This window comes from Hippocampus zosterae, chromosome 20, assembly GCF_025434085.1.
Source record: "Hippocampus zosterae strain Florida chromosome 20, ASM2543408v3, whole genome shotgun sequence".
Lineage (NCBI taxonomy): Eukaryota > Metazoa > Chordata > Actinopteri > Syngnathiformes > Syngnathidae > Hippocampus > Hippocampus zosterae.
In genome coordinates, this window is record NC_067470.1 from 9274655 (window position 1) to 9289572 (window position 14918).

Genomic DNA, 14918 nt, shown 5'->3' on the forward strand with positions numbered 1-14918 from the left:
AAAATGATAGGGTTCATGCAAACGCGTTTTTACGGTCTGGCATTGAATGAGTTTTTAATGATTTTTCCCAAGGGGTAAATATCAATATGCCGGACTTTATTTGTATAAATCTCTGCCAATGTTCCTATTTTCATGTACTGTAATCACAGCTACAAAATCACAATGTCCTATCACGGATTTTAATTTTAGAAGCGACTCGCGGGCTACTCGTGTGGTCCTTGGGTCATTTCAGTGGAACCTCGAGTTACGAACTCCCCTTTTCCGTACAAATTGAGTAACGGGTCCTTTTTTCGTAGTCATTTTACCACTATTTTCTATAGACGAGCGGCTCGATCTCTGTTGTTTACTCTTGCATTGCGTCACCCTCATTGGCGACGTGCATCACGAATTGCGGTAAACTTTACAGCAGTTCGCCAATTTATAGTGTATAGCGGTAATTTGTTGTACAGTTCTGTTGTCCCTCCGCGGTTAAAGGCGCGGACGGAAATTTATTGCATTTGTAGGCGGAAGTTCCACACCCACATGTTTGATCATCCAATCACAAATCTAATAGCTTTAGTGAATGACGTTAGCCGAATGAAAGTTCGTAAATCTTTTAATTCTCCCCAAAAATAGAGTTTAACGTGTTTATAATGTTTATTCGCTTTTTGCATCTCTTTAATGAAGAAAACGGACTGTTAACGTCTTTGTTATGTCACGTGTTGTCGCCAGGCGGAAGTTCCTCGACGTCCGACATTCAGCCAATCAAAGATGCCAGAAACAGCCGCGTTGTTATGAATGAATGCGAAACACGGCCCAATGTCGACTGGATACATTGAACGGAATGGCTCCCAAAAGGGAAAACCGCTTCAAAGGAGCGTTCGAAAGCGTTAAGCAGTCACAAAGACTTCTAAAATAAAAAGAAACTGCTTCAAGGGAGCCTTCGAAAACGCTTTCAAGTTGTATAACCCAGCTCTGCATCAAGCAAGGAAGGCAAGGTAGGCACCGACCCGTACGCTATTATTGATGCTTTCCTCTTTCTTGACTGTGATAAAAAGATCCAAATAAATGTGTAGCGAATTACTCTTGTAAATCGGATGTCCCCAACCATGGAACTGTGGTCCCAAAGACTAGTAAATTGCGAGGAGTTTGTACAGGCAGGAATTAAACTTTTTTAAAATTATTTAAATAAAATACTTCACTTGAAATACTTACATTCCAGAAAAATCTAAAATATTTGTATTAAACACACTTTAAAAATTCCTAGTTTATTGTTTTACAAAAACATTTTGAAACCTAATAAGTCATTTTAAATGGCACTGTTTCGACAAAATGTTCATAGCGTAGGGGAGTCGAAGCACGCCACCTAGTTGTGAGACAAACTTTCAGCAGGCAGAGATGTCAAACATCCCCTTATAAACTTTATTAATTTTCTTTATGTACAAATGCACAATCTAACCTTCTGATATGAAACGTGTGTATTTACAAAACAGTCTTGATTCTGTACAGAACAACCTGATATACTGTAAGTTAGTCAAATACATTAACGCTGCAGGTTTCTTCTTTCTTCAACAACATATAGAAAACCAAAGAGTTCTTGTTCCAAACAGACTGGATTGTTCTTTTACAAACAAACTGATAACGCCGCCGGTAAAGCTAAAAGCAAAAGCAAAAAACTGATCAATGAACATGACAACAAATGCGATCGAAAGAGTCACGTAAACAATTGCCCCCTTTCACATTGTTTGTCGCCGTTTCCTCGGTCACACGGCTGAGCTGCCGTCGTGTCCGAGGATGTGGCTGATGTTGTGCGCCGGCCTGTTGGGTTGCTTGCCCGAATCGGCGGCGGACGCATTGGCAAGCGACAGCAGCGGCGACATGGGCATGGCCGAGCCGTCGGTGGGCATCCCGGCGGCGATCTCTGGGAAGAGCGACGTGAGACTGAAATTGGAGATGTGCGGCGTGATGCCTGACGAGTTGGCGATGGGCATGGGTGGCATGTCGGGCAGCAGTGGGAAGCTGGCTTGCGCAAAGCCGACGGCGCGCGGCGGCGACAGGATGGAGCCGAAGCGGTTGTTGAGGGGCGGCGGGGCGCTGGGCTTGTCGGGGCCGGGGCTGGTGAACATCTGGTTGGAAAAGTACTGCAGGGTGACGTCGCCCGGCAGGCTGGGGTGGGCGGCTGGCGAGTAGGACGGGTAGAAGGAGGGTAACGTGTTCTGCGGCTCGACGGGGATCAGGGAGGGCGTGCGCGAGGAAGCGTTGGGTTGACTGACGGGCGGGATGAAGGTGGAGTTGGCGTTGATGGGCGGGTTCATGCCGCCTTCGGGGATGAACGGGAAACCGAAGTTCTGCGCCAGGTGCTGCTCGGCCACCAGGTTGTTGTCTCCGGGCGCCTGGGAGCCGTCCGCCATGAAGCGTACGATGGTGCTGCGCCGCGCTTCGCCCCCCGACTGCGTCCGGCCCAGGAGCACGCCGCCCCCGGACGGGAGGGGCAGATGGCCTTCGGGCTCGAACGGGTTGCCGGGCCGCAGTGTCCCCGGGCGGGGCCGCTCGCCCGGTCTCAGCTTGGCAGGCGGCGCGTGCCGCGAATGCTGGCTGACGGGCGGCCTGGAGGGTGCCGAAGGGCGGCCCGGTTCGGCGGGGTGGGCCGCCCGCACGCCACCGTGCATATTGGTGTTGACCTGAGAAATGTGGCTTTTGTTCATGGCGGAGGCTTTCTGGCCGGGGCTGGACGCTTTGACCTGGATGTCCACCGAGGGGTACTCCATGCTGACCGGCGGGCAGCATTGTGCCGTCCTCTGGTGGTTCCCGTCGGGCGACAGGAGGCTCTGCATGAAACTCTGGTGACAGGCTTCCTGCTCGCGCAGCAGCACCGGTCCTACGTGCGCCCCCTGTGGCCCCAGATGGACCCCCGCGTAGCCACCCGAGACCCGGTTCCTGCCGTCTGGCGGGGGGCCGGCGCCCATGCGGAAGGTTCCCTGCTGCGGCTGCGCCCTCTGCGGCTTGGCGGCCAGGTCGCTCCCTCGGGAAACCTGAGCCTCAAAACCGGCGAGCTGATGCGCACTTGGTCCCGCCGCGATGCTTTTGAACGGCAGGCACTCCGACACGCGCTGAACGTCGTTCGGGCCCGGGTGGTCCGACGGGATTCGTCCCTGCGGGTTGTGCGGCACGTTGGCTTTACCTCGTCCCGACGCGTCCATGTAGCCGCGCAGGTCGCCTTGCTCCGGCGCGGCGCCGCTGCGGCTCGGCGGTAGATGGTGAGCCATGCGCTGCTGCTGCTGCTGCTGATCGGCGCTCGTGGTGGTTTTGCCAATTAGCGCCTCGGCAGAGTAATTGGAGACGCGGTGGCGCTCCTGGCGCGATGGCGCGCACGACAGCTCGGACGAGCGCGACGCCGGATTGCTGGGCGGCGAGATGAGTTGCTGCTGCTGATGATCCAGGGTCCTGGAAGTCATCATCCTCTGCATGGCAGCGTGATCTTGGCCAGGCTGAGGGGTGACGCACAAAATACAAACGTCGTGTCACGTCGCAAAATGTCATTTCAGTCGGTTTCAATTCGAGGTTTGGTGAAAATGCTTTGTTTTAGATCCGTCTTTATTCGGATAATTTATTTTTCTACATGACTAATTGTAGAAAATAATACATCACTCATTTTGTATTAAAGTATCATTTTCAAACAATGAAAACTCAGGAAAGAACTAAAAACCGACAAACTACTTTTGACAACAAAATAAAATAATGCCTAAAATGAAAACCGAACGGACTGTTTGCGATTCTAAAATGTAGCATAGTCAACTATAATTATAGCAAAAATGTTCGTTTTTGTCAATTCATCTCTTTCGCAAGCTTTCGGGTTTCACGTCAAGTGTAATTATTTTGGTAGTGCTGTATTCCTGCAGGCCAAATAGTAGTTTACTCTTTGACGCAATACAAACTACCTCTGAAAATTAAATAAAAGTAGACGAATTTCAAAATAAAATAAAAAAATATCGTGCTATTTTCACCCTGGTCACGAGTGGGTCCACAAAAACAAGTCTGCCATTTTGGTTGTCCAATTAGGAGTCGCACAACGGTCCCATTTGTATCGGGAAACCAATTTTCCAGAGTTGTAGACCGGTTCCCACCACGTATTGGAACTTGACCAACCTGGACTCGAGTGACCACTTGACAATACGAGCGGCGACGACGAACCTTGAGGTGGTCCTGCTGCGCCAGGTGGCTGTTGTGGTGGGCTCTGGCTCCTGCTGCCTGGGCCTCGCAGCTTTTCTCCTGGTGTCGAAAGTGCTGCTGCTGCTGCTGTATCTGTTGTTGCAAATGCTGCTGGTGCCTGCTGTGGGAGTTCTGCTGCTGCTGCTGCAGCTGTTGATGATGTTGCTGTTGGTGCTGCTGCTGCTGTTGGTGCGCAGGCACTTGGCGTTGCTGCGGATGCGACTGTTGATGCTGATGCGCCGCCTGTTGCGGGTGCGCGTGCTGCCGTTGGACGGCGGACTTTTCGAGGTGATGCTGCTTTTGCTGCAGGGCGGCGGCCGGCGAGCCGCTCTGGCTGCCTCGGACCAGCCCCCTCTTCTTCTGCGCGTGCTGCTCTTGCTGGAGCGCCCTCTGGTGGAGCGAGTGGCACTGCGCGGCGTCGGGCTGGGTCGGGTGGTGTTGCAAATGGTACAGGTGGTGTCTCTGCTGCTCTTGCTGCTGCTGTTTCATGTACAGGTTGCCTCCCAGGTGCTGGGCGGCGGGATGTTGCGGATGACCCTGGGGCGGGTGGAGCACCCCCGGCTGGGTCTGCTCGGGGGGGCAGTGCGCCTCCGTGGCTCGGACGACGGTGCTCATGAAGGAGTTTGTGGAGAAGAGGGAGCCCTCGGAGTTGATCCTCGACGAGGGAGGCATTTGTCCGACCATCATCTGCCCGTGGTCCGCCCCTTTCACGTCCATGTGGCCCACGGCGGGCGCCGGCGCCGGGCACGCCTTGGGTCGTTTGCCGCCGTTGAGCAGGACTTCCTCCTGGGCCTGCCGCTTGGAGAGGATCTTGACTTGCCGCTCCGCCTGAGCCCTCATCAAAGCCGTTTTCATGGGGGCGTACTCGTTCAGCTGGCCGGCACCCGAGCAGGGCGACAGCGTGTTGTTGGACGATTGGGAAATGTGGACCGAGGCCACGGCGGGCGAGGGGGCCGAGCACTGCTGGCCCGCCAGACTGGGAGATCCCGGGAAGGGTTGCTGAGAGGAGCTGGGCCTGATCAGGTTGTTGACGCTCAAGCTGGCCACGGTGCCGCTTTGGGCCGAGGTCTGAGTCTGGACCTGCGGCAGAGACTGCGACTGGGAGTACGTGATGAGATGAGCCGCCGGGTTCTGCGGATGCCTGCTTCCGCCGGTCCCGCTGACGGACCCGTCGCCACCCTGCCCTCTGACGGACACCTGACCGGGAGCTTTAACCACGTCCACGGGTTTGCTCACTTTGGCTTGCTGCGCGGCGGTGGCTTTTTCCCGACTGGCGGGACCTTTTGGCGGTTGCCACGCGGCCGGGGCGGCGGCGGAGGCGGAGTCATTCCCGACGCAGCTTCCAGCCCTCCTCCCCGGACTGTCCTGTTCCAACATGGCCAACGCGAGCATCTCGGCCTGCTCGGATGTGAAGGTAAACGTTCCAAAGGAGCCAGAGGAAGCGCTCATGTCCTGACCTTGTGGGAGCATGGAGGCCACCGAAAAGCCTCTGCCTCCCCCCGCCACTGTCGACATGGGAGAATCCGTCTCGGGGGGCTCCAAAGTGTGATCATCGAGGTTTGTGTAAACTCCGTGAGATAGCGCAAAGTCTTTCTTCTGCGTTGTATCGGACGATGCTAAGCTTGTAGCGGGCCTCTCTTCTTGGGCCTGTCGGGTCTTCGCCTCCGCCGCTAACGGCGGCGGAGGAAGTTTGACGCTGGGGTCGGGCTGCCGTGTCGTACAAGCGCCAACCGACGGCGACGGAGTTGAGGTTGTGGACGCGGTGGATGAAGAAGCGGGTTCTTTACCGCAAGGCGCCGATTTGATGTCGTTGGGTTGTTGTGGACAGGATACCGATTGTGTACTCTGAGTTGCTGTGGCGCAAACCGAAGTAGGACGTGCCGCGTGAGCGGCGGTGGCGCCGTTCGCGACGTCACCGCCGGTCACAGCCGCGAAAACGGTTGCGCTCGATTTCGATACCCTCGACGGAAGAGCCGAGTTACTTTGCGTGGTGCGAGTCTCGGTGCCGGTCGTTTCGCGTTCTACAGGCTTGCTCGCCGCCAAGCTCCCGTTTGAAGCTGCGGCCGCTTTGTCATTCGCGGCCACGGCTCCGATCGCCGAAACCGCGGCCGGCGCCGCGCTGACGGTCACAAGTGCCTTCGCAGCAACGCTTGCGCTCGCTCGACTGGAAATAACATCATCGGCATTGACGTCGACCGAGCCGACGCTTTTTGGCCGGGGCTGATCAAGTACCGTCGGGCCGCTGGATGTAACGCAAACGAGGGTTTTCGACGGGCTTTGTGGGCAAGTGACACTTTGTACGGTTCCGGCAGACTCGGTCAGAGCAGCTACCGGAGGAACGTCTGAGGCAGGAGATGCCATCTGTTTTTCGTCTGAGCTAGCTTGGCTGAGCATGCTTTTCTTCGATGCTTTCGTCCTTTTCGCCGCCGATCGCTTAGCGTGCAGAGTCGTCTGCAGCCTCTTTCCGGCAGCCTTGGCCGCACTCGCCGCTTGTCCAGATTTGACTGGCGCTTTCGATTGCTGGACAGGCGGGACCGCCGCGGCTCCGGGGACGGTCCCGGGAGCAGTAGCCAGTTGTTTCTGCCGCACCGCCGGAGATGGAGTCGCTGCAGGCGGGCCGCTGTTGTTGCTCTGGCTAGAAATGCTCAGCGGAAGGCCCTGGGAGATGCTCTGGTTGAGAGAACTGAGGGCCCCGAGACTCTTGAGAGCCACGTTGGTGGTGGGTTCCTCCGTGGTGGTCGGCTGGATCAGCTGAATTGTACTTTGGGATGCGGTTTTGTCCGAAGTCTTCATGGCCTTTAGGGCGAAAACCTGCCCGTTCACAGTGATGGTCTGCGGCGTCGCGTGGACTTCGGCAGGTGTCTGGCTCGCCTGTGACGAATGGCTCACCGGAGGCTGCGCCGGGCGCGGGAGAATGTGCACCAGCTGCTTCCCGCCCACGCTCTGCAATGTTGATGTTGAACTGTTGGCTGTTTGAGTGGCTGGCGCCGACGAAGGCGCGGCGGCGGCAGGGGGGGCGGCGGCGACGGGGGCCGCGACCAAGCCAAGATTAGGATTCTGAGGGGCGGGTGCAGCGTGATTAGAAGCTTGGATGATGACGATATGTTGACAGGGCGCCGGATTGCTCGCTTCTTCTCTTATGACCGGCTGGCTCGGGCAGGAGTTGGCCTGCTGCAGAATGACCACGCTGGGGTTGTTGCTGTTGCTGCTCTGCGGCGCCGTGGCCGCCGCGCCGCTCGCTTTGACCTGCAGCACCTGCATGGTCTGGAGGAGCGGCAGCACGGCGGCCTGCGGTTGAGCTTGAGGGATCAGCGCCGCCGAAGGGTGGGGAACGAGCGAGGCGGGCTGGAGGACGGCCGACTGGGGCTGGGAAACGACGGCGGGATGGGCCACCGCGGCCGGCTGCGGTAGCACGGCGCACCGAGGTTGCGGGGCCAGGACTGGGACGGCAGGGCGCAGCTGCGGCGGGTTTGCCTGAATATGCGCGGTGACGGGGGCTTGTTGCGCAGGCGCAGGAGGAGGCCGCATCTGGATTTGAATCGGCCGAACCGGAGGAGGCTTGGGGCCCGCGGGACACACCGTCACCTGGCGGACAGCCTGCGTGGTGCTACCGAGACTCTGGCAGACGGGCTGCACCGTGTTGCCCGCCATCTGCAGCGTTGTCCACGTGGTTTGCGTGCTGCCCGCCGCCCCCGCTCGGAGAAGGGCTTGACTGTTGGGGATGCCAGTGTAACTTACGGTCCTGAGGGCGGTGTCCCTCACAGTCTGATTTATTGTGGCGAGACAGGAGACGGGCAGTGGAGGCGCTGAAGGCGGGGCTACGTTGGTCTGGGCGGAGGCGGCAGGGGGCTGGGGCAGCCCGGCGTTTACGGCGGGGAGATGGAGGGTGATGTACGACACGGAGGGCGGCTGAGGCGTCTTCTCAATCGCACGCTGCTCCACCAACGCGAGGCCTGCCGTCGACTGGGCGACGCTGGAACCGGAGTGAAGCGACGCGGCGGAAGTAGTGACTTGGAGCAAGGCTCCGTTCACCCTCACGCTTGCGCTCGCCTCCAAGGGGGGCTGGAGGATTAAGGTTTCCGAGGGCTGCTTCCCGGGGGCGGTCTCTTTTCCCGTGGGGCACGTCACGTTGCCGTTGGAATAGACGATGATGCCCTTGGGCAGCTGATGAGTGGGGGTCACTTTGGCCACTTTGGCACAGCTCCGCTTGCCCTTCCAGTGGACCGTGGGGTCTTCAAGGAAATTGATGTCGTGGGCTTTGAGGAGTTCGATGTAGTGGGCGCTCTCCTTGCGAAGCTCCTCGCAATGATGCCGCAGTCGGCGGATCTCCTCCGCTGTGGAAGCCAAGAACATACGACCATTTGTCCCATGCCCAGGCTGGAAAAAATACTTCCACCAATGCAATACATTCTGCCAGATATCACAATCAGGAAAACCTCTCTCTCTCGCTTTCATGTGTCAAAAAATATATATACCTTATTGGCCCGAATATAAGACGGTGTTTCTTGCATTGAAATAAGACTGAAAAAGTGGGCGTTGTCTTATATTCGGGGTCTAGACATTATACCCATTCACGACGCTAGATGGCGCCAGATATCATTGAAGCGAATGCTGAACTTGACTCCCCTGTCACGAAGAATAAAAATAAAAATAGCGGTAGCACGAAGAATAAAAATAAAATATAGCGGTAAGAAACAAAAGAGAAGAAAATAATAGGAGAGAACAGAAAATGGAGAAACGTAGCGACAATCTGGAGAAAAGTGGGTCAAAGATCGGCCAGGTTAACCTGCAGCTGAAAAGTTATGATGTAATTTACATTTCAAAAACCAGACACAATTCATTTAAGAATGTGATTGCACTTTAGTTTACATATTTAAATGTTCCGATATTAAGATTTGAATGAGGCAAAATAACATGCTTTTTCTCTCAAATATATTGTTAGAATCATTTGTTTCAGATGTACTGTAATTATTTTCTGTATAAAAATGATTTTGGTGTTCAAAAAGTCTTTTTTCAAACTTGGAAAAAGAGGGGGATCATCTTTTAATCAGCGCCGTCTTAGATTCAGGCCAATACGGTATATGCCTGCTTTCATAGAAAGCACCTGTCCTGCTACTATCAAAGGAAAAATAACATTTAGTGTTGTTGGGAAAAAAGGGATTCTTCATCAGCATTACAAATTGTTGTATTCTGATGTGATCTAATCTTTACCTTGGACTTTATCACCGCCTTCCAGGAGCAGCGTGTCATTTTGTTTCTTCAGCTCTGTGATGTAGCGAAAAGCCTGGTCCAGGATCATGTTCTTACTCTGCATACACAGGACAAGGGTGAGTGAACTGAATTGAATTTACAATAGCACTCGAATGCGTTTCACCTGTTTTAGCGCTTGTGAACACGGCAACAGATTGCCAATGCGGTTGATCCCTGCATTTATCTTCTCTTTGCGGTGCCGCTCAACTGAACACAAAAGTGGAAATGTAGGTGACCGCAAGGTCAAGACAGGTGACATTTAAACATTTGAATATTTTACCAGCATTGTGGGATTCTTTGTTTTTCTTCTTTCTGCAAAATAGTTGGGAAACAAAGCTGATTATTTAACAGGACGGGTTTTTTTAAAGCGGTGATAATTCAAATCAGATTTACTTTGGTTTTCGACCAGTTGTCTCGGTTTCAGTGATCTCAGGCATCCTTTCCCAAACTGTTGCCTGACAGGCGGGTTAGCACACCCTCACCAGTTTGACCTGAGATCCTTCCTGTGGCCGTCCTGCAATGCAAACATCCTTGCAACAATATCCACGATGACACTACATGCATAAAATAAATTAAAGATACTGTAAATCGGAGAACTTGTCCCAGGGTGGCTTAGAAGCAATCGTTGCCCCATTAAAACAAATACAATGCTCCTGCAACACACAACCTTTAGATAGCATTGCAAGTACTCTTGGCTCATTTGAATGCGTTTGTACGCAAAGTGTGACAAAACGCGTATTCTGGATATTGTGCAGTGGCTTTATTTAGTTAGCACACTGTTGAATCAAAAACAAAGTAGCAATATGTGCTTAACCCGGCTAGCTCGCTAATAATTAGCCTAGCTCATTTTTTAACCCGAAAACGAGCGCCGTTTCGTCGCTACTCCGCTGAAAAAACGCTTTTATAAGAGGGCATATTCCCACCCACCTGTAGTTTGGACATTTTATTTAGGTGTCAGCGCCAACGACAACTTCAGAGAGATGTTTGAAAAGCTAACTGTGTGCTAACTCCCTTAGCATGCTATTTCAACCCAGCTCCCAAAACAATCCGAGCTGTGAGAAGAGGCGGGCGCCCAAGGAAAACATCCAATCAGATTTCAAAGCATGGGCGAAGTAGCCAATCAAAAAGCGCGTATGGATGTGCGTAAATCTCAACCACTTTTGTATGTTGGTGAAGTCTTATTTTTTTTTCTTCCGAAATTTAACCCAAAACGAGTTGCAGGATATTTAATTTCTTGGTACGCAGGCTGTTCTAATACATAATTTTCCTCACGAGTCGTTGTTTTGTTTTCATACTTTCAATTCGTTTGCATCGTGTGCTGGAAGAGGAACCGTGTCAAAACCATAAAGCCGGAAATTGAAAGACACAGCAAAGTGGTAAAGTCAAGCAATTATCGATACCATCTCTGATAATTCACAGGGTGAGTAATTTGTCTTCCTTCCCTTATACTTGTATCTTGACGACAGACATCATCTTTACTGCAAATAGTCATTTATTTAGACGTTAAAAAGTCATACAATATAGAGCTCCAGAAAAAGATAAAATTCTTCAAAGAAAGAAACCATGCTTATTCTACAGTAGAGAGGACACAAGTCTCCTTGCATGCATACGGAGTCAGAGCTTCCTCTGGGTAAAACACGCTCGCAGGCACGCACGCATACACGTTCGCACAAGAGCTTCAAAAAGAAAAACCACAAGCTGACCACTTCGGCGGCCAATTCTCGGCAGGAAGTTGTTGGGGGGGCGACCAGCTCTGCCATGTCGCCCTCCATTAAACAAAAAAAAAAGTGTTTCCCCTTTGCAGAAGAACGCATTGACATTCAATACTATTTCCCAAACCCAGGAGAACCTCTGAAACGCTCAACCTCTGCAATGTGAAAAATAAAACCAAACAAAAATCAAAAGAACAGCTAAATGGGGTTTTAAATGAATTTCAAACACACCACCACCTTAAGTGTTCCAAATGGCCAACGGAGAAAACATTCACCCGCCCCCCCAAAAAAACCACACAAACCATCATGTGCGGTCTTCTAAACCATTTCAAAACCAGAAACGAAGGATAACAGCCCCCTGTCCCCATTTAACATTTTAGAACTGCATCAAAACCAAGTCACGCACAAAGTACGCATTGCAAACACCACACTCAGGTTGTCAATCGGAGGAGCACTTTTTGGGACACTTTGTCAATCAGCTGTATGAGGAAACAGGGGTGAGGGGGGGTCAATCCAAATGTACTCATTTGCCAAGCGTTTTTTTTTTTCTTCCCCAATTTTGTCTTTGTAAGCATCCTTGAGGGGGGTGGGAGCGTTTGTCACAGATCTTTTATGCGCAGGTCAAGTGTGCTGGTTTTTCCGAAAAGCGGGTGATGCCCGCCTGCCCGTCGGTCGGTCCGTCCGCCCGTCACCCCCTCCTCTACTCAGTCTTCTGAAGCTCTCTGCTCGACGATACGCTCGGGCTTCGCAGGCTTTTCTGCAGGACGTGCGCGTCTGCCGGCTCTATCCTCTTATAGTAGTTCTTCTTCGTCTCGATGATCTCGAAGCCGAACTTTTGGTAGAAGTCGATGGCCGACTCATTGCTGATCTGCACGTGACTGGTGGAATGATTAAAAAAAAATCTGGAGTTAGAATATTGATTAATCAAGTAATTGAACTTAAAAAAAAAAAGATTTTTCTTGGTCGCCGTGCTCACATTCTACTGTAGTATTGGTGACTGTCTGTCTGGCTTTAAAAGACGAAACATGATCTGGTGAGTGACATGGGTGTCGGTGAATGAGAGTTGGCTGCTGTGAATTCATTCACTTTATTTTTAAATTCAGTGTGTACCACCACTGTTCGTGGGTAATATCAACTGGGCCGGCAACCATATAGCGAAAGTCTGCATTTAATTGCCGGCCACTGAAATGTATTTGAGAAATAAGGAACGAGTAGGAAATGGGTGGATGGATGGATGGTTTACACTTGTTCCAACAAAATGCAAATAGTGTACCTTTGCGATCATTTTATTCAAAGAGCAGTTTTGCTTTGCATTTAATACATATTTTTATGATGACGGATTAATCAATGTCCATTAAATCGGAAAACGTAGGACACTCACAGGTAAATGTTGTCAAAAGTGCCGTCCTTCTCGCAGATGTTGAGCACGTGGTTCAGCATCTTTGTACCTGCAGGTAGCAAAACAATTAAATAAAAACACTTTGGAAAAAAAAAACATTTTCCTCCATTTTGTGTAGCTCACCAATGCCGAGTCTCCGGTAGGGCGCGAGGCAGCCCAGTGTCATGATATACAATCGCTTCTGGTTCTGAGAGTGGTCCACTCGGCAGCACACGGCGCCCACCGCAATGTCATTAAAGTATGCTGCCAAATGAGAAGACCCCCCACCCCAAAAAAAACCCTTCAATTTAATCATCCTTTCCAAACTGTACATCTTCATGGTGTTCAATCGGTTAAGTTTTCTGCTGTACATGATAAAAGAATAAGACATACAGTATGTTCAACTGTTTGGGGGGAAAAAAACTTAATTGTGGTTGTCCCTTACCGAGCTTGGCAAGCTCGCCCACCTCGAGCACATCCTTGTAGAACTTGTCGTTGTAGCTGACGGGGAAGATAACCTGGTTGAGGCGCTTCAGCTGCTTGATGTTGTGGGGCGTCACGTCCCCCAGCTCGATCCGGCTACTGGAACAACAGCAAAACGGTCAAAGGGCTGACACAAAGCCCCACATCAGCGCAGTCGATCAGTAGCGCTGTGCTTTTTCGTTGGCTTTTTGGGGCATGAGATGACATCACCAACGGACAGAAACAAGCGAACACATGAGAAAAATCTGAAATTATCATTACATCGTTATAAAACAATGACAAGTTTTGCTGTGTTGTTGTTTTACTATGAACTGTGCCCATGTAGTGAAAATATGCGGTGCAATTTTGTTGCTTTATTTTTATCTTTACAAACAATGGCTCTGGTGTGAATGTATTGTGCTCACCATTCTCTCTCACACACACAAACACAGTTCCACTGACAATGCAGGAGAAAGGTGAGGAAGAACTGAACCCATCCATTCATTTTCTATAGCGCTTGTTCTCATTAGGATGTCGAGTCAGCTGCAGTTTAAGCAAGCTGACTTAAACCGTGGACTCAGACATGCTTACGGGTGTTCTGAAAGGTTTTCAATGAACATACCATGCAAGTAGAAGAAGTTGGGGAGGAAAAAAAGAACATGTCAATTCACACAGCCGAGTTTCGAACCCGCAAGAACCGCCAAGCCGCGAGATGAACCCCCTTGACCAAAAACGCACGCTTGTCATTGCTGACATTTAGTAACTACATTCCAAAGTCCATAATTAACCTTTGACGTGACTTTATTTTATATAAACAGAAACATAGTGCGGTTTCCTCATTAATTAGTTAGTTGGTGAGTGAATTCAGTAAACGAACGTTCACATTACCCGCTGTCTAATTAACGTGGGGAAAAAAACGCACATACGTAGGTTAGTTACTGCTCGCTAGTTCGAAACAGCCGCAAGCATTCCACACGCAGCGGCTTGAAATCGGCGGGCAATCGGCGATGACGTTCGGTCATCAACGGCGCTGTCGCGGGCTTCTTTTTATTCATCCACGACCGGCTCTGGTATCGAGTTTAAAAATAGCTTAGCCGGGCTAGGCTAAGCTAGCTAGTTTGGCTAGCCTCGCCGTCTCGTCCCCAGGTGATAAAATGAGTCGGCAACGACTTGATTCGCAGCTTAAGAAGCGAACACTCACCCTTTCATCCTAAACGGATATAATTTTCACCGAGTCTCGACTTTTAGCGTCGTAATTGGCGAGCACGGGGAGATTTGACAGAGTTGGGGTCGGGGATGCCTTCTCGTTTTACCCTCCACATGTAGCTCGTTGCGACGGTTAGCTTAGCCGCCGCACCGCTTTCCACGATTGTGGGGAGACTGTCAACCCTGACCCGGCGCACGCGCACTCGCAGCATCGCGCACGCGCACTACAACGGTGAACTACAACCGCGTGTGCCCTGATTTTGTTCTGTCATGGTGTAAACTACAGTAAAAGTTTTTGTTGGTTGTGTGTGTTTCTTTCGAGCGTTTGAAATGTTGGAACAACAATCACTAGTTTTATTAGGACACTTGTGAGAATAAAAGGGAAAAAAGATAAATTGGGTGTATGTGCGTGTTTGGTAGAGTTTTATGAAATTGCCACAGTGAACGATTAAAAGACTAAGTGTTTAATAAATAACAATTCGAAATAAAAATAAACTGTCCTTTAAATTAATTCATGGTTCATTCAACTTTATGCGAAACCAAAGTAGACCAACCTCTAAGACCAAAACAATTACATATTTTAAGTCGCATGTTGTTTATTGTAACGGATGAATTTATTGTTTGTGCTTGTTTTAATAAAATAAATGGCATGATCACCTTGAAAAATAATCGGATATTAAACCGCAGCATTAAGGAGGAAAAAATTGCAGTTAGATTCTTTT

General features: G+C 50.9%; 2 protein-coding genes and 1 long non-coding RNA gene across 4 annotated transcripts; 1 reads left to right on the forward strand and 2 right to left on the reverse strand.

The window, feature by feature from the left end:
- The first annotated feature begins 661 nt into the window (after positions 1–661).
- LOC127593286 (uncharacterized) lies at positions 662–11424 on the forward strand. Its single transcript, XR_007960368.1, has 3 exons — positions 662–977; positions 9425–9515; positions 10764–11424. It is a non-coding gene; the product is annotated as an uncharacterized LOC127593286 (long non-coding RNA).
- On the reverse strand, positions 1381–10504 carry LOC127593270 (basic helix-loop-helix domain-containing protein USF3). The gene is made up of 7 exons (XM_052054586.1): positions 10366–10504; positions 9832–9952; positions 9719–9750; positions 9563–9645; positions 9400–9496; positions 4171–8522; positions 1381–3467 (listed from the first exon to the last, which is right to left on the reverse strand). Exons 2-7 carry the CDS (start codon positions 9873–9875, stop codon positions 1743–1745), a joined length of 6333 nt encoding a protein of 2110 aa, XP_051910546.1. The 5' UTR covers positions 9876–9952; positions 10366–10504; the 3' UTR covers positions 1381–1742.
- A 307-nt stretch (positions 11425–11731) lies between the features above and the next one.
- On the reverse strand, positions 11732–14390 carry naa50 (N-alpha-acetyltransferase 50, NatE catalytic subunit). Of its 2 annotated transcripts, none has more exons than XM_052054602.1 (5): positions 14192–14390; positions 12974–13107; positions 12673–12792; positions 12532–12598; positions 11732–12028 (listed from the first exon to the last, which is right to left on the reverse strand). In XM_052054602.1, exons 1-5 carry the CDS (start codon positions 14197–14199, stop codon positions 11851–11853), a joined length of 507 nt encoding a protein of 168 aa, XP_051910562.1. In that variant the 5' UTR covers positions 14200–14390; the 3' UTR covers positions 11732–11850. The 2 variants fall into 2 exon arrangements, with proteins under 2 accessions (XP_051910562.1, XP_051910561.1); XM_052054601.1 differs by having other exon boundaries at positions 12974–13110; positions 14192–14389.
- Positions 14391–14918: the final 528 nt, after the last annotated feature.